The sequence below is a fragment of the Solanum dulcamara genome, chromosome 12, assembly GCF_947179165.1.
Source record: "Solanum dulcamara chromosome 12, daSolDulc1.2, whole genome shotgun sequence".
Classification (NCBI taxonomy): Eukaryota; Viridiplantae; Streptophyta; class Magnoliopsida; order Solanales; family Solanaceae; genus Solanum; species Solanum dulcamara.
The window spans coordinates 31,172,537-31,192,224 of NC_077248.1; the positions used below are offsets into that span (position 1 = coordinate 31,172,537).

General features: G+C 35.9%; 1 protein-coding gene across 1 annotated transcript; it reads right to left on the bottom strand.

Moving 5' to 3' along the window:
* Positions 1–10,742: 10,742 nt before the first annotated feature.
* LOC129876738 (G2/mitotic-specific cyclin C13-1-like) lies at positions 10,743–16,535 on the bottom strand. Its single transcript, XM_055952238.1, has 8 exons — positions 15,977–16,535; positions 14,255–14,487; positions 14,095–14,170; positions 13,941–14,017; positions 13,727–13,760; positions 13,494–13,643; positions 11,413–11,547; positions 10,743–11,201 (listed from the first exon to the last, which is right to left on the bottom strand). Exons 1-8 carry the CDS (start codon positions 16,346–16,348, stop codon positions 11,139–11,141), a joined length of 1,140 nt encoding a protein of 379 aa, XP_055808213.1. The 5' UTR covers positions 16,349–16,535; the 3' UTR covers positions 10,743–11,138.
* Between the last annotated feature and the right edge of the window lie 3,153 nt (positions 16,536–19,688).

Below are 19,688 nucleotides of genomic sequence, written 5' to 3' on the forward strand. Positions count from 1 at the left end.
ATAGGACTCAGAGTCTTCACCAATTGTTATGAAAGGTACATTGATTATTTGCTCCCATTATGTTTATGCTTTGATAGATCCTGGATCTACTTTTTCCTTATGCTATTTTCTGCAGGGAAGTTAGGTATAGTAGTAGAGAAATTAAATCAACCCTTTATTATGTCTACTCTAATTGGTGAGTCTATTATTGCCAAGAGATTTTATTGAGGTTGCACGGTAAAAATTATCAACCGGCATACCTCTGTAGACCTGGTAGAGTTAGAAATGATCGATTTCAACGTCATCGTAGGTATGGACTAGTTAGCATCTTGTTATGCTAATGTTGAGTGTAGGAAAAAGATTGTTAGATTCCACTTTTCAGGAGAGGCGGTTTGGGAATGGAAAGGTAGTACAGTAATGCCAAAAGGTAGGTTTATTTCCTATCTTAAGTCAAGGAGGATGATTATAAAGGGTTGTATTTATCATCTTATGCGCGTTCAGGATATAGATGTAGAACCACCAACTCTTCAGTCTATTCTGATAGTTAATGAGTTTCCAAAAGTATTTCCAGATGAGCTTCCTAGTATTCACCCAGAATGGAAAATTGATTTTGCTATCGATATGCTACCACGCACACAACCCATAGCTATCCATCTTTATAAAATGGCTCTTGCTGAGCTAAAAGAGTTGAAGGAGCTACTGAAAGACTTGCTAGATAAAGGCTTTATCAAGCCTAGTGCTTAACCATGAGGTGCTCCAGTGTTATTTGTGAGAAAGAAAGATGGATCACTAAGAATGTGTATCGATTATCGACAGTTAAATAAAGAGACTATAAAGAATAAGTATACCTTTCTGAGGATCGATGATTTGTTTGATTAGTTGCAGAGTGGTAAGTGCTTCACAAAGATTGATTTGAGATCAGGATACTATGAGGAATGAGTTCAGGAGGAAGATATTCCAAAGAAAGATTTTAGAACCATATATAGACACTTTCAGTTCTTGGTGATGCCTTTTTAATTAACTAATGCCCCAGCAGTGTTCATGGACCTAATAAATAGTATATTTAGGTCGTATCTAGACCTATTTGTGATTGTATTTATTAATGATATTTGTGTATATTCATGTTCTAAAGCTGAACATGCATATCATTTACGAGCAGTCCTTCTAGTTCTTTGAGATTGAAAACTTTACGCAAAGTTATCTAAGTGTGAGTTCTTATGACATATTGTATCAGATGAAGGAATTATGGTGGATACATAGAAGATTGAGGCAGTGAAGACTTGGCCCAGCCCACGACTCCAATAGAAGTTGTATTTTCCTAAGGTTAGTTGGGTACTATAGAAGGTTCATCAAGGGATATTCTTCACTTTCGAAACCACTAACAAAGTTGACTTAGAAAGAAACTAAGTTTCAGTGGACTGAGGCTTGCAAGCATAGTTTCCAGGAGTTGAAGAACAGGTTGACATCAACACCATTTTTAGCCTTTCTAGAGGGTTCAGAGGGGTATATAGTTTACGGTGATGCTTGTGGTGTTGGGTTGGGATGTTTTCTAATGCAACATGGTAAGGTGATTACATATGCTTCAAGGCAATTGAGGAAGCATTCGAAAAACTATTCGACCCATAATTTAGATTTGGCTGCAGTTGGGCATGCGTTAAAGATCTGGAGGCACTATTTGTTTGGCGTTCAGGTTGACATCTTCACAGATCATAAGAGCCTCGAGCATATCTTTAGACAAAAGCAGTTAAATCCATGACAACACTGATGGCTTGAGTTACTGAAATACTACGATGTAGATATTTTGTATCATCCAGGAAAGGCGAATGTGGTAGCCGATGCCCTCAATCATAAATTTATAGGTAGTTTATCCTATGTAGGTGTTGAGAGGCATGAGTTAGCTTAAGATCTTCATCAGTTAGCTAGCTTGGGAGTTAGATTACTAGAGGCAGATGATAGTAGGGTCACAGTTTAGGACACAACCATATCATCTCTAGTTGTAGAGATAAAGGCACGACAGCGTGAGGATTCCATCTTGGGGAAGCTCAGAGCCAAGGCTCAGGATAGGGATTCTTTAGAACGTGACATAGAAGGAGATGGAGTTCTCAAATATAAAGGTCAATTGTGTGTTTCGAATGTTGTTGGGCTTCAACATAAGATTATGGAAGATACACATTATTCTCGTTATTTAATTCACCCAGGTTCGACGAAGATGTACCATGATATTAAAGAGATCTATTGGTGTCACAAAATGAAGAAGGACATTGCTGAGTTTGTGGCATAGTGTCCTAATTGCCAACATACGAAGTTTGAGCATCAAGAGCCCGCTGGTCTAGTCCAGGAGATAGCCATTCCTTTGTGGAAGTGGAAAGTAATTAATATGGATTTTATTACAGGTTACCCCTTTCACATCATAAGTTTGACTCTATTTGGGTAATTGTTGATAGGCTAACAAAATCAGCTCACTTCTTACCCATCAAGACTACTTTTACAGCCGAAGACTATGTAGAGCTTTATACTAGAGAGATTGCTAGGCTGCACTGTGTCCCAGTATCTATTATCACTTATAGAGGAGCACAATTTATTGCTAACTTTTAGAAGTCTTTCCAGAAAGGACTGGACACAAGTTAATCTAAGTACAGCCTTTCACCCTCAAACAAATTGTCAAGCTGAGCACACAATTCAGACGCTCGAGGATATGTTATAGGCATGTGTATTTGATTTTAAGGGAAGTTGCGATAACCACTTACCTCTTATTGGATTCTCATACAATAATAGTTATCATTCCAGCATCAAGATGGCACCTTATGGGCAGAAATGTAGATCCCCCATTAGATGGTTCAAGGTAGGTGTGTGTCAAGGTTGATTGGACCAGACATAGTAAAGCAAACAGTGGAGTAGGTTAAGATTATTTAGGAGCTTTTTTTGACAGCTCAAATCTTGCAGAAGTCATACTCAGATGTGTAGTGAAGAAACTTAGAGTTTTATGTCGATGATTGGGTATTCTTGAAGTCTCACCTATGAAGGGTGTTATGAGATTTGGCAAGAAGGGCAAGCTTAAACCAAGATTTATTGGGCCATATCGGATCCAGCGGAGGGTAGGAAGAGTGTCTTGAGTTAGAGTTACCTTCAAGGCTAGAATATTTTCACTCGATTTTCCATGTATCGATTCTACTAAAGTGCATAGGAAACCCTTATTGAGTTATCCCGGTTGAGGATGTTCAGATCACGAAGGATTTGTCTTATAAGGAAACTCTAATTTCCATTTTGGATCAACAGGTATGACAATTGAGGACCAAATATGTGACTTTGATTAAAGTATTGTGGAGAAACAAGAATATAGAAGAGATGACCTATAAAGCTAAGGATGACATGAGGTCAAAATATCCTCACTTGTTTCATACCCTAGGGTGATGGCATATCAGTTTATATTAGTAAAGAAAGGTAAGATACTTATTTGGTTTTTATATTGTTGCCTAGTATTATGGTTTTTTTGCTCGCACTGATATTGCGGAGCTATAGTGATTACCTATTGATGGCGTCCTATGAGATGCCTAGGTTGGAATTTCTGCATTTCAGGTTTTTCAATAGCTACATTTACAGAGGAGACTCATCCAAATTTTGGCAACTCCTAAGAACTTAAATGCGTGACTCAGATTTTTCATTCGAGGATGAATGTTTCTAAGAGGGGAAGGATATAAGACCCCGACTTTTTGAAACGTCTAAATTAGCTCGTACCTTCGCAGTAAGATAAGAGATTGATTAATAAATTAAAAATTATGTGGTATATCACATTTTAAGTGTTCAATGTTCGTATTTTAAGTTTTGAAGTGTAGCGTATTACAAAATAAAAGTTGGCAAAAATTATTGTAAGTTCCTTTATAGAGAATTCTCCGAACGTTGGGTCAAATGTCTTGGAGGTTTTCTCCCAATACATAAAGAGTTATGGGACCTATCAAATTGAAGGTCTATGAGTCTAGTTTCCAATATATAAAACCGTTCATCAATACAACTTCAGAATAGAGAGATATTCACATTTCCATGAGATTGTACAAGCAAGCACGTGAAGCGGGGCCCCTAGGTCGGTGGAACTTTATATATATATATATCTTCTTTTTTGTTTGTTCTTCATTTTTTCAGTAATAAACCAGAAAAACCTTCAAACCCATTTCTACGATCACTCAAATTAGTAATTTTCTCAACCTAAGCCCTTGACGGAAGTTGTTCTACCTGTTGATCTAGTCATCATGGTATAATTTGTTTTATCGATTTCATAATGTATCACACTTTGGTATTGGCTCAGCAAGGTTTTGGACATATTTTAAGGGTTCTAGGTGTATTACAATCTTAAGCTCATGATAAGACCTTTCTTTTATTGTTTCTAGCTTTGGTAGGCCGCTAGTAGTAATTTGCAATGGAAATTTGTATCTTTTATCAAATTATCGTGGCATCTTCTATTCTTGTGTATTGATTATGATATTGCCTTATTGTAGTATCAAGTGGATTTGTTAAGAAGTCCATAGGCTACTGGAAATAATTAAAAAGGGTATGTTAAGGATATTTCTTTCCTTTGGCATGTTTCCTTAATGCTTAGCGGCAATATGAGAAGGTGGTTGTTATCGTTGTTATACTTGTAGCCAAGATTATTGGTTGTTGGATGCCTGAGTAGTTGTAATCCTCCCTTATCAGGATTTTATTCTGTTAGTAGCATACTTATGTTGGCCATGACTTAGAGTCTATTTGTATAGGTTTCATATAGCTTAATTGCTCGTCTTTAGCCTATTAAATTGTTATTATTGCCCTTGGGGCTATTGTTGTTAGCTGCAGAAATGTGATAGTTGCCTAAGAAGGCAATGTGTTTCCCGCAGGGTTATATTGATGCCTAAGAAGGTTATGTGCTGCCTACAGAGTTATCGTGTTGCCTAAGAGGGCTATGAGTTGCCTATGGGGCTATATTGATGCCTTAGAAGGCTATGTGTTGCCTATGGGGCTATGCTATTGCCAAGAGGGATATGAGTGGACTATGAGGTTATATTGATGCCTGAAATGGCTATGTGCTTCCTACGGGGCTATATTATTTCCTAAAAGGGCTATGTGATTTCCTATGGGGCTAGGGGACTACCGATAGGGGTATATAGACTGAATTGGCACCTTTTGGGCTTATGGGGGCCTAGGTAGGTGGTCTTGCTTGTTGTTTGTACCTGCCGAGCTTATGGGGGCTTATTTAGGTTGTTGTTTGATTATTTTTGGTATGTTTAGATTCCGGAGCAGGTTAGTATGCTTATCCTATTCTTGATTTCCCTACCTGATTACTTTCAGTCAATTTATACTTGCTTAGTCTATTGCCTTTCATACTCGATACATTATTTCCTACTGACACCCCATTGTCTAGGGTGCTGCATTCATGCATGTAGGACTCGACAGGCGTCCTGATAGACCTCCCCAATAACACAATTGAGTTCTAGAAGGTTCGCTAGCCCCTTTCCTCCAGAGCTGCCATATTTCTGAGGTTTGTTAGCTTTTGTTGTATATACTTTTGGGTAGGTCGAGGCCCTATCCCGCAAAGATTTACTACTCGTATAGGCTTGAAGACTAGTGTGTGGGTTGTATAGCTATATTATGACCATGTTGGTCTAGTTTGTTGGGTTGCTGGGCTTGACAGTTGTTTGATACATTGTCTTATTACATATCTGCTTTCAGCTTCTGTATAGAGATCATAGTGGCCTCGATGGCGCAATCAGGACTTGTGTGCTAGTTGGCTATTTCTATATATGAATTGTTAGGAGTAGTTGTTTCTGTTATAGGGTTGTTGTTAGGGGCCTTGCCGGCCGAGGGCTTAATTTAAGCCCAGATATACCTGTTTGTGTTCTTGATTGCGGGTGGATTCCATGCGCTAGTAGCAAATGGTTTAGCAGGGTCGGCTCGAGCCTGAGTTTTGGCATTAGGTGCTTATTGTGCCCCCTTGAGTTTGGGGCGTTACATATAGTACCTGAAGTTTATTTATCAATATTAATTGTTCTTATATTCTTGTGCTTACTATTTTAACGCTTAGCTACTATTAAAATAAATAGATAATCTCTTTGTGAATTCAAAAGATGAATCATTGAGATAGAACGAAGAATATAGGGAGTAGAATCTTTACTTTAGTAAAATAAAGAATTGATTTGCGTCTAGGAAAGGAGTGCACCTAAAAGGCCCTACTTGGTTATGAAACCGGAAGATAGATATATACATCCATGTTGGGTTATCACATGTCACGACCCAAGATAAACCCTAAACATGACATGGCGAGTAGGATCTCTAAAGACCCTACAAGTCTCTTAACATAAGCATGACTTAAACAACATAGAATCAACGTAAACAAAATGAGAAAGATAAGTCTTAAAAGCAATCTTATCACAACAACTCAAGATAAAAGAATCTAAGAATAACATTTGAAAAGCAGAAAACATACTAAGTTTGACATAGACTCTATTAACATAGATGGGGCATATGACAAACCCTAGCTCACCAAAATAATCTGAAATAAGTATTAAAAGAAAAGAATAAAAGAAATCATAACATGGTTGTGCCCTCAAAGCATCAGGACTCGCTAAAGTAGTTCTACGTGGACAGGATGCAATACTAACCGCGAGCTAAATGGGGAGCATAGAGACCTATATTATAAAACAATATAGGCAAACAAGTATGCGGTCAGTATTATGGAATGTACTGAGTAGGAAGAATGTGCAATTCATGAAATAAAATATGATAGCGCAATGACCAAGCTAAAATATAGTAAAACCCTTTAAAATGTTGTTAAAAACATGAGACATGGTCAATGCAAAACTTGTATATAGATTATATAGAAACATAACATAGTGAGATAAACCGTTAACCGGCATAAACCATGTTTGCTATAACGTAGAGTCCGGTGTCATACCTCCCACACTGAAAAAAGATTGTGCTACTTACCAAGGTAAGGACCACAAACATGAGTTATTGTGTATCCACTAGCTAGTACCAATTAAGGCAATCCTACGGGGGCTCGTTGTTATAGAACAAGGAGATTTCTACCAGATACCTTGACCTCTACTAACTGGAGAGCCTCCATCCAATATCCATTAGTGTTAGTTAAACTCTCAAACGAATAATCATAAGCATAATATAGTCATCGAAAAATGAATTAGCCTTGTAAGACCAAATTCATCATAAACACATGAAAATCATAACAATAAGTTCTATAAAAATCATATATCATAACATGTTCATGGTGATACTTATCTAAGCATCAAAAATCATGGTAAGCTTGTTCATAGAAAAATCATGGAAAATCTTCATGATAAGGATTCTTTACTTGAAGCAACCTTTGTCGTCATAGAAAATTATATTGATATTTTATCTAAAAGCATTCTTGAAATCATAGTTCATAAATTCACGATGCATGCGTAAACATTGTTCATAATCATAAAATAGGCATAATGCATGGATTCATGTAAAATTCATGAAAAACATGTAATTAAGATCTATTCATGCATAATAAGATCGTTGAGATTGGATAAAAGCATAATTGATTGAACCCAATGCAAAAGTCATCAAAACCTATAGTTTAGGAAGAAATCTCAAAAGTGGAATCGAAAGTACTTTGGGACTCCATGAATGGAAGAAGATCCATGGATGAAATTTTAAATCCTTGAACCTTAGCTTGACTCGTAGAAGAAGACCTTGGGAGAGTTCCTTGAGGGTCTTAGAGATATTTAGGTGAATGAGAGGGAGTGGGAGAAATTCGGAGGGTCTGGTATTTATAGGTCGTGGGAAAATAGGCCAAAAATGACATATCTTCAATATGGAAAGAGTTGGAAATGTCTAGAATGCCCCTAAAAATTTAACAGTCGGCCAAACTACGGACTCTTATACGGACCGTAGAAACCTTATACATCCCGTAGAGGTAGTAAGTAAAAGGTTACCTTAATTTTTTAGTTTTTGAATCCAAGGTATACAAGACCTTTCTATGGTCTGTAGAACATGACACGACCTGTAAAAACGTCTGTAGAAGTCGAGTGTTGAAGTCCAATTCTCAAGGGTTCCTTTCTACGACCACCTTTTATGGTCCGTAGAACTACCCTCTCGTCCTGTACAACTATTAAAATCAACATCTCTGGATCTCCTTCTACGGGCACTCTTATGGATTGTAGGGACTTGTACGACCCGTAAAGAGGCTCATACAAAATATTCGAAATTCAGATTTTTCTTCCAACTCTCAGGACCCCTTCTATGGACCATAGGGCCTTATACGGTTCGTAGATGGTCTCATATGAAGCTTCACTGACCAAAAATTTCCTAAATCTCAAATCCTTCCTTTCACGACTGGTTCCTATGGTCCTTACAACCTTCTACGATCTGTATAAGGGCTTGTGCAATCATTGCACCAACAACTTTTCTGAGTTCTTTTTTTTATTTAAACTTTCCAACTTCCGGAATATTACATCATTGCATCTCCTCTAAACAATAAAGTTATGAGGTAAATATGGATAGACGATTAGAGGATCAGAGGACCACGATCATATTATTAATCCCATAAATCAGCAACGAGATAAATAAACTGTCTAAAAAAATCGGATAGCAGACATGAATGCTTAGCAGATTCGTAACCCTAAAATATCTCTCAATCAATGATATCAACCAATTTTAATTCTTTTAGTTGTTTAATTGAAATAGTTATAATTTATAAACTTATTCTCCTTGGTCACTTAAACACTTGCATAAATCTGCAGTATTAGATTACTTAAATTGTTTATAAGTCAGAAGTCTTTGTGGGATCAATATCTGGCTCTTTATAGCCGTTATATTACTTGTAAGACCATGTACACTTTTGTGTGTGTTAGAAGTGAACACCAACTCATATTGCATAAAACTCCAAAATTGCAATGTAAACTAAGGACTTTGATCTAAAATTATGAAAATAGGCACACAACATGCAAATGAACAGTTTCTCGAATATGGATCTTAGCCAACTCTCCGCGTTATAGGTAGCAAAACAAACACAAAGTGTGTTGATTTGGTCAAACTATCCCCAATGACCCAAATAAAATTGAACCTCCCAAAAGTCTGACGCAACCCAACTATAAAGTCCATTGCAATGCGCTCCCATTTCTAGTTAGGTTTAGACATCCTACGAGGCATAGCACCCGATTGCTAATGCTCATACTTGTTGACAATTCAAATACTTGGACACATACTTCACAATATCCCTCTTCACTCTACACCACCAATAATACAACTTTAAATATGAATATATCTTCGTCGCTCCTATATGAATAGAATACCTCAAAATGTGAGCTTCCTCCATGATCACTCTAGTCAAATCATCAACTCTAGGAACACAAATCTAACCCTTCGATCCTCAAAACACCCTCTTGATCTAGAATTACTTTCTTAGAACACAAATCTGACCCTAATACATCTTTGTATGAGCTTCTTCTTTCAACACCTTATCCCTAATCATGCATAATTTCTCATCTTCAAACTGTCTAGACTTAATATGCTCAACCAATAGCAAATGTGCCTCAACATATGCAAGAACTATACCTGACTCAGAAATATCAAGTCTCACGAAGCTATATGCTAAACTCTAAACATCTATAACCAAAGGGCACTACTTAGCTAACAAGAAAACAAGATTATGCATACTCACTGTCTTCCTACTCAAGGCATCTGTCACCACATTGACCTTTCTTGGGTGATAAAAGATTGTCATGTCATAATTCTTGAGCAACTTCAACCATCATTATTGTCTCAAATTCAAATCCTTCTAGCTGAATATGTACCGTAAGCTGCGATGATTGTTGAAAATCTCACAATGAACTTCATACAAGTAGTGCATTCAAATCTTCAAAGCAAATACTATCGATGCCAACTGTCATGATTGAGATAGTTCTTCTCAAGGACCTTCAAATGTCTCGAAACATATGCAATCACCTTTTCTTTCTACATCAAAACTCAATCAAACCTAACTCTTGAAGCATCACAATACACTGTGAAACCTTCACCGTTCACAAACAGTTCATAATAGAAGTAGAAGTTAACTAAGTCTTGAGTTTTTGAAATTTTATCACACTCATCGAACTATTGAACACAACATTGATCTGAGTCAACTTGGTCAAAGATGATGCAATAGAAGAGAACCCTCCACGAATTACTCGTGGTAACCTGTCAAGCCAACAAAACTCTAAATCTCGATAGGTGAAGTAGGCTAAGTCCAATCTTGGACCACCTTCATCTTAGCCGGATCTACCATAATATCCTCCTTGGACACCATGTATCCTAAGAACGCCACAGAACTGAGCCGAAACTCGCACTTCAAAAACTTAATATACAACTGCTCATCTCTCAATCTTTGGAGCATAATCCGCAAATATTGTGTGCGCCCCTCCTCGCTATGCCGGTACATTAAAATATCATCAATGAATACAATCACCAAATAGTCCAAGTACTATGAAACACCCTATTTATCAACTTCATAAATGTCACCGGGACATTAGTCCAACCCAAAAGACATTCCAAACTATTTTTCTAAACAATATTTTAGATGGAAAACATTTTACTTTCATATCAAACACACCCCAAGAATTATTCGTTTAAAGAGATCTATAATTGTGAAACGATGTCGCATATTTTTGGAAATTTCTCTCTTGAACGTAGATGACGACCACTTTGAAGCATTAAAAAGGTAAATAACAATTTCAACACGTAATATTCTGGGTCCATTTCTAAATTAAGAAGATATATATAGATTGGTAAATGAACTGGCAAAAGATTAAATGCAGAAAGAAGAAACTAGCAAGCCATGTACAGTATCCACCTTAACTTATAACAAACAAAATTTACAATTTTTTCCATTTCCATGTTTGAAACATCAGAGTATAGACCATCCTTCTTGAACATAATCTATACATCCTTATCCCAAGCCATTCGAAAAGAATGATTTTTCACGCCATTGCGTCTTTTCTGGAGCTAAGAAATCCTGAAGTCCCTCGCCGGGGAAAACAATCAGAAGTTGAATCTGTTGACAGCGATGGTAAAATTCAAATAAAGACCTGGTGTTCTGCCGAGCAAAATCCAGTAAAGTATATTGCTTGGTGAACTATCTTTGGGGAAGCTCGAAATTGGCTTGAGCATCTTGTTCAAGCATCGTCGAAAAAGCAAGCAGGAATATCTGGAGGATGCAATGCAGCCACACACTTGTACTGCATCCAAATATTATTTTTGGGTGAAGGGTCATGGGTGGAATACGTTAGGAGGCAGATAAAATTATCAATTATTGCCTTTGGCAAATACCTAGTACAGTTCAGGAGCTGCATAATTTAGGAGGAAGCCCCAGCAAGATATATTTTAGACTTAAAAAAGAATTCTGCCAGTACTAGAAAGTAATTTCATACAAAAATCCAAACTAAGTACCTTGTGATTCATATATTTTTCTCTTAATGCGCGCCCAGTTGCTTCCCTTCTACCAGATTGCAACTCATGGATTACGAGAACACAATCCTTCAGTTCAGATGGTTTATAACCTGTACATTGTTGTAGTGCCATAGTCTGCAAAACCAAAAGAACCATCAAGACTGTTGGAATCTGTACAGATCAGTGGTGGCAATTTCAGCATCCGACATAAATGGTTGAATAGTTTTCTAAAACGGTAGATCTTAAATAGAAGTTACTAGCTTCAATAATTCATATCATATTCCAAAATAATGCGCATTGATTATATCAAATTTGGAGGCCTTAATAATATTTCTTGTAGAGAATCTAACGCCTCAGAAAGAGATATAGATTAAATACTCCATGCGTTTTCTCATTGAATACCTACATTTGTTTTTAGAAACTTCTTGAATATATTAAACTCTACAAAGTAAATGAAAGCCACATTGAATCTTCTAAAAAAAGGTTTTTCATCTATTCTATTCTTAGATAATAAAAGCTATTGTTGGGTCACATATGTTCCCTTAATTAAACAATAAGCACACAATGAAACTATTCCTTGCACTAACTTTAATTATCACAAAACCAAAACAAGAGAATCCAAATACTAAGAATAACTAGATTTTGACAAACCAATACTGGCGACTATTTTAAATTTATGACATACTTTTTAAGACGTTGATGCACCAAAAGACATTCCACAACATCACTCAAGTTTCTAGTTTTTGTCTAATGCGCCTTCTATTCAATACATAGTGGAACAACAACAACAACATATCCACTGTAATTCCACAAGTCAGGTCTGCAGGGTAGAGTGTACATAAAACCTTACCCCTACCTTAGAAGGTACAAAGGTTGTTTCTAATAGACGCTGGCTCAAGGAAAAGCATATCAAAAACAGTTCGGGAAGAGAAGTAATAGAAGTGAAGAAGCCACAACAAAATACTTAAGATAGCATGACAAAGCATTCTGAAAAACGAACAATAACTACAACAAAATAATACATTAATCGAAGTACAAGAAACGACATATAGAAACAACAATCGAAGAAACAAGAAACTAAAAGATTAATACTATGACTAATATCATGGAAGGATAAGTGAGACAACACTCCACTACCTACTAGGTAACCTTCTACCTAATTTGTGTCCTCATAGCCTCCTATCTAAGGACATGTCCTTGGTAAACAGTGAAGTGCTAAAGTTACCATAGGATCCTAATAACTGTATGCTCCTAGTAATCTTTTTTTTTTTTGGTAGAAGCTAAGTGTGCTTGTATCAAAATAGGATCACATATGGACTTAAAAGCTAAAACTCAAACACCATCCTACCACTTTTGGCAATTTTATATGTTTTTGTTATTTTCGGTATTTTATTTACCACGTAACTTTTGCATTACAAACCCAGACATAGTTTCACTGGGAATAGATATAAACAACAATATAATCTAAGATAAGCCGCATATTCATTACCATAATTTGTTCAACAATTCTAGTTTTGGAAATTTTCTATGTAAACTGCATGCCACAGCTTTGAACGAGAGACATTGAACTATATTATTCTATTTGGCCTCGATTTTAACATAGAGTAGAGTTTTACTAAATGTCTATTAGTCATTCAATAAGAGATATGCAGTTTTATATAGGATCTCACGATTTAAAAATCAGATTCAGTGACTGTATATGAAGATCTCTAGGACAATATCATATCTAGCGCCCCGATCATCAAAACAATCATTGAGTATTCATTGGTTCAACTTTATGGATGCCTTATAAGTTATAACAGCTAAGTAAAAGAGAATCTATCTTTTAGCCAAATGCAGTTTTAATTTATATTTCTATTAGAAAGTAAAGTCAGTAACTCATAAACAGCTAAAGTGAAGTTGCACACTTGAAGTTCAACAAACCCCTTAAATCATGATTAGGTTGAAGAGAGCCCACAGCCACTACTCCCCCCACCGTCTGGTTCTCGGTGCTGATCCCATCACCAAACAAAGTTATAGCCAGAAATTCACATGTGAGATACTCATATACATGGAATATGAAGAAAGAAAACCAATCTTACCCATGGGCGGACTTTAGGCAACACTGTAAACCTTGATAGAAAGATAGCTGAAGCAGCAGTCATTGATGGCAAGAACCGCACACAACTATAATCTAACAAACTCAGCTCCGCGAGGTAACAGCTCAAGAATTCAAATTGCAAAGTTAGAAACTGCAGGAGAGAAAACAATTTATCATTGGGAAATAATGACATAAGAGAAACATATTCACCCGAGACCTATAGCCAAAACTTACAGAAAAATTATCTTGGGCGGCCTTGATAAAGATTCTGCAAATTCACCAAGGGAATTTTCATCATTGTATACCCATTTAGTCAAGTACACATAAAACTCTACGTAAACAAGAGACACATGCATGAATACAGAAGGCAACAACTAGGATTAGATGCATGGGCTTGAGGATAAAAATTATGATCAACAACTTCTAAAAATACTGTGTGCATCCAAACCTGAGAAATGTTATTGTGGTGGGACTACTGATCTCAAAATTCAGAAAACTGAGCAAATCCCTCTCCATATTCACTACCTGAAGTTCAAATCCATTATTCAATCTAAAAGTTTGCATAATAGTCAACAAAATGATTGAAAGAGATGTAAATCAACCTCTTCTCTGGTGTATGTATTGTCTGTAATGTAACAAAAATCTTCAACATGAGGCGGACTGATCTCTTCATACTTTCTGAAGCATTAAACACTATAAATGAATATATCTGATGTCACATACAGATTTTAATCAACATAATAAGAGTTTTAATAGCCATACGATGCAACAAGCATGCAAGATACACCGAGAAGCTGAAGCCTTTCCATGGCTAAAACGTGAGAAGACAAAAATCTGTCGATGTATGACACTGCGAGATAAAGGGTGTCTGAAACAAGTTTGTACTCTTCTGCAACCTCCACCAACCAATCAACTAAAACCATACGCATAGTAGGAATCAAGTTATTCTGAACCTTCTCCATGTAGTTAGACAAAGGCCTCCTCCTTTCCTCAACCTACATATCAAATTGTTGAATCAGATTGATGCATTCAAAGAAATTTTACACTCCAAAACATTAAAGACCTTGGGATATACAATGTGTGCAAAGATTTGCAATAAGCTACTGGAAGTTATAAGGTAAGTCTGGTCTTACAGAACTAAAGAAACTGAAACAATGGTGAGACAGCCTTCAATTTTTGGCTGTTTTCCTATTACTAACTATTCTTGATAGTGTACAAACTGCAATAAATTCACGTCTACGTAAAAGTACAAATCTGGTAGTATCATTTGACTCATTTACCATTGAGTCTTTCACCTAGTTGCAAAGATGAATCTGGCATATAACCAGTGGATGCACGTGTATCCACTGTCTCTTAAGAATATGTACATGTATAATTGCCTTTAAATTTTGGATCCACCTCTGCCAGATGGTAACCAGGGAACTATCATAATGAAGAAACAAGTTTGATCCCTGTTCCGCACCTGCCATTCCCTAAACAAGAGAAAACAAAAAATTGGCACTCACATCTTTCTACAAAGCACATGCACATAAATTACAATTAGGATGAACTATGATGCACATTTGTTCAGTGTTGTCAAAGGTAGCACACTTATGCCCTTAAAGCGAAGCTCAAAATTTCTTGAGCTTTCGCCTCACTTAACGTACAGTTCAGTGTTATCATCAAGGTTCTAAGGCATGCTTTCCCTTGCAATGAGCCTCTTCTGAAGACGCGATACTATACAACTGATGTTTCATTTTATCATAAAAAAATCAATTTCTTTGTCCGTATATTTGTGTCATTCGTGCTTATAATTATTAGTCTTGGACAAAACATATATATTTGTATTTTTTTCTCCTTTGAGCCTTTTCTTCATTAAAGTTCACGCTTTACTTGCGCTTTGCACTTAATACCCCAATGGAGCTTAAAGCTTTTTGCTTTTGATAACACTGCATTTGGTGAACAGAATAACAATTACGTTGACAAAGTTTCAGCTGAACCTCAGAGGTTAGAATCTTACAAAACCAAGATTGTAATAAAGCATAGTACAACTTGAATAAGAACGGCACTATACAAGGAACAGAAGTGAGGCCTATTTGATCAAGGAGTCTAACAAAATCACAGACTTTAGGAAATATTTTAGAAGTCAGGATACAAAATATATATCCCTAAATCTGACAAAAAAGAAACATCCAAATTCACCCAAAAAGCAAGTTCATACCAGATACTGTATTATAAAAATAGAAACTGTGTAGGATTTAGAATAAAAAGAGCAAAAATTCAAAGTATCAAAAATAGAAAACTCTTACGCCGTAATCTAACAAAATAATGCAAGCGTATGTACGTGCAATAGTTAAAAAGGCAAACCAAATAAAATTAAGACTAACACATTTCCTTTTAATTTCAACAATTCTAGTATCCAATTCATTGGTAACAAGTTACTAAACCAAATAAAAAAAACCCTTTTTTCAACATATAATTAGGAAATCCCCAAAATTAGTGTACCTCCAAGGAGTGAAGATGCTGATAAATGAGAGGACCATAAGCACATTTCTGCAGATAAACTTTAGGACTAGAATTAATACTAGTCTCGGGGTCGACAGTGTCTTTAACTACATTTCTGGTTGTAGTTTTTGTCAACTTGATTTTGCGTTTGGACTCGTGGGTTTCGGTGAAATCCGAATTTTGAATCGACACGACAACGTTTCCCAAGTTGTTAAGCTCTCCCAACACGACCCGTTTCTTGGTCACGGGAAACGGTCTCTCTGGAATTTGCAGTGGATCATTTTCATTGGATATGGCTATGGAATCAAAGGTCCGTTTATTGGATGCTCTACTGGCGGTGCCGGCGGGCACTTTATTCTCCTCGTCGACCATTTTGACAGCAAATGATTTAGATAAACTGCCCGTTTTAGCAATTGGGTGTGTTTGGGCGAATTTAGGGTTTACTGAGCTGAAGGCGAAGTGAAGATGCCGCCAATTGATCGGCGCGCCCTGGCTATTCAGTTTTTCCTAGCAAGGCCACACAATTCAGCTTGGACCTAAGGCACCGTTTGTATCCAAATTCCCAAATATTCTAAGGAAGTTATTATACAAAGAAATTTTAGTGAAATTGCATCATTTATTTGGCCCCAAATTTTCTTAAGTTTTAGTGAAATTTCAAATAATATTATTTTATACTCGTAAATTCTAAAAATTATTAAAAATACTCATAAGTTTGTGTCATCATTTTATAATAAACATGTTTCGTTAAAAAAACTATAATATAATTGATAACAATCAACAACAACAACAAAATAACATTATAGGCAAGAACAATACATTAATAGAATTAAAAATAAATTATTTTTTTCCAAATCTTGTTACTCAAATTATTTTTTTCTGAAAAGGTAATACCAAACTATTCTTTTATAAAATCTTAGTTTATAATATTAATGGAGTAAATTGGTAGATAATATCTAGTTGGAATTAATAAATAGCTGGTGTTTTATAAAATATAAAAATTTGGAGTTATTTTTAAATTTTTAAAACTTCCCAAGTTCTTAAGTTCTACTTTGTTTTAAAACTTGGAAACTTGAGCATTTTGTCAAAAATATTTGTCAAGTAATGATAAATTATATGGACAAACACAAGTTTCCAAATATTTTTTAAATTTTTCTCAAAAACTACTTTAAACCAAACGCTACCTAAAAATATAAAACCATACTCGAGATATGTTCGCGTTTCCGCGATTTCAAGAGGATGGCCTTGCTAGTTTGCTTGAGATAAATGTTTCATTTGATTATAGTAATATAAATTTTGAGTTAATTTTTCAAAGAGTTTAAAAGTCAAAAATCACTTTAAATAAGTTAATTTAAATAACTATTTAGGGGTGTTTGAATAAGTATTTTCGAGTGACAACGTCAAATATAAGTAAAGCAGATAGCTATCTATTTTTGACTTTTAACTTTATTTTTTGAATACTTTTTAAGCCTAAAGTATGCTTTGCCGAAGAACACCTTAGTAGCTTTCTTGAAAAGTCATTTTATTTTTGTTTTATAATTAAAAAAAATACTCAAACATTAATATTTCACTTAGAAAAATCACCTAATCATGACAAAATCAAGATAAGAATAACAATATAAGAGTAAGAGAACTCAAATGATATAGAACAACAGAATTATATAAGATAATATTTTCTCCCTTTCAAATATATTTCCATTGCCGTCAAGTGTATATAAAATAATCTTCAAAACCTCTATTTATAGTGTTACATAAAATTATATAAAAAAATAGTCATAAACATGAAATTAATCTTTGAGAATATAGGAAAAATTGAGGGGTGTGGATATTACTACATAAATAATAAAGAGTAGTGGAGATATTATATTTAGTAGGCGTTTGGCCATGCGATTTCATCTCATGAGATGAAATCAACGTTTGGACATGCAATTTTACGTTGATTTCATCTCATAATTTCATATCATGAGATGAAATTCCAAATTCATCAAAAATCATGACTTGAAATTTCAAATCATGATATGGATAATTCAAAAACAAAAATTGACGCAAAAATTTATATTTTATAAAAATAACCCATATTTATTTTATATATATCTACTAGCCATTTGTTTCATATGTAAATAAAATTTATATGTAATGAACCTCTAGGTTATTTTTGAATTAAAGCATTCATTCATCGTTTAGAGCATTCCTGTAGCGACTCCAAGTCATTTATGACTTGTTGGCACTGACTGTTTGGTCGCCTAGTCGTTCGTTTAGGTTTTAGGCTCGTTTTTCTCTTTTGGAGCTTTTATAACTTGAAAAGTTGACTTCGATCATAACTTCAGGAAAACGACCTCAGAATAAAATTTTGACGGTTCCATTAGCTCCGAAATAGCCAAATTAGAGTAGTAACACGGTCGACATGAGTATCGAGGCAATCAGGAGTTTAAGACCATTTGGCTTTTTGCCTTTGAAAGTTGGCCTATAATTGACTTTGGTCAACATTCTTGGAAAACACGCTTGAATGAAAATTTTGACAGTGCAGTTAGCTCCGAAATGTCGAGTTTGGTCTAAAATGACACTTCGTTTTCTTTCCGAGGCTTCCGATCTAATTCCGAGGCCAGTTGTGGAAGTTGGCTCAAAAGATCCTTTAGTATGGGATCCACTTTCAGTCCTAACGACCTCATATGGAAATTTCGACTGTGCCATTGAGTCTGAAACGTCAAATTTGATGGGGTAGCATATATCGTTTGTCCGCACGCGGTTTCGAACGAATCCCGAACACCTCGTCGGAGGATTTGGCATGCTAAGCTTGTTGTTGCACCAGCTATATCTGGTGCAGTCACTTAAGCGACCCCTGATCGCTAAAGCGAGTGTCGCTTAAGTAGCTAGGAGTTCGCTAAAGCGTCCAGCCCTATTGGGTGGGTGTCGCTTAAGCGACAGCCCTGTCGCCAAAGTGGCCAGTAGTCGCTAAAGCAAGGCCTGCCTTTTAGGTGAGTGTTGCTTAAGCGATCCCAAGGTGGTCGCTAAAGCGACACCTGAGGGTCATTCTTAAGTCTTGATTTTCAGATTTTGAATTAAAGTTCAAAGTGAGATTTCTTCTTCAATTCTTAGGCGATTTGGGCGATTCAAAAATCTATCTTGCGTAGATTTTTGAGGGAAATCCAATGGTGTGTTCAGATTTAGGAGTTGAGGCTTTCTTTGAGGTAATTTCCCCTTTTTCTTGCGTTTCTAGTATTCTTAAGCCTTGTAGTTTAGCATAAATGCATTTTAGGTTAGAGCTTGATTGGTGTGTGGATTGTGTTCCTCCTTGGAACATGAGCCGGGGATAGTAGTTGGTGCTTCTTCTCGGAGTCAGTTCCTTAAATTACCGAGCGGGTCCCACAATTTCTAATTTTTGACTTCAAAATTGGCCCATCTCTAAACTAGATGATTTTAGTGTCATAACGATCATATTAACATTGTGATTCTATTGTTGATAGCGTGGCAGCATTCAGATTCCAAGTTTGTCACGATCCAAGCCTATGGCCTAGACGCGACATGGCGAATGAGGAACCCGAAAGTACTTCAAACAAGTCTCTTGGCATTCTTTTAACATTTCATAGGTAATGACAATAAATAAACAAGCGGAAATCATAATAGTAAATCTTCAACTTACATATGTCCAACAATACCTCTAAATTTTAAATTTAACGGGGCTAAGACAAGTCCCTAGCTCACCCTCAATCATAAT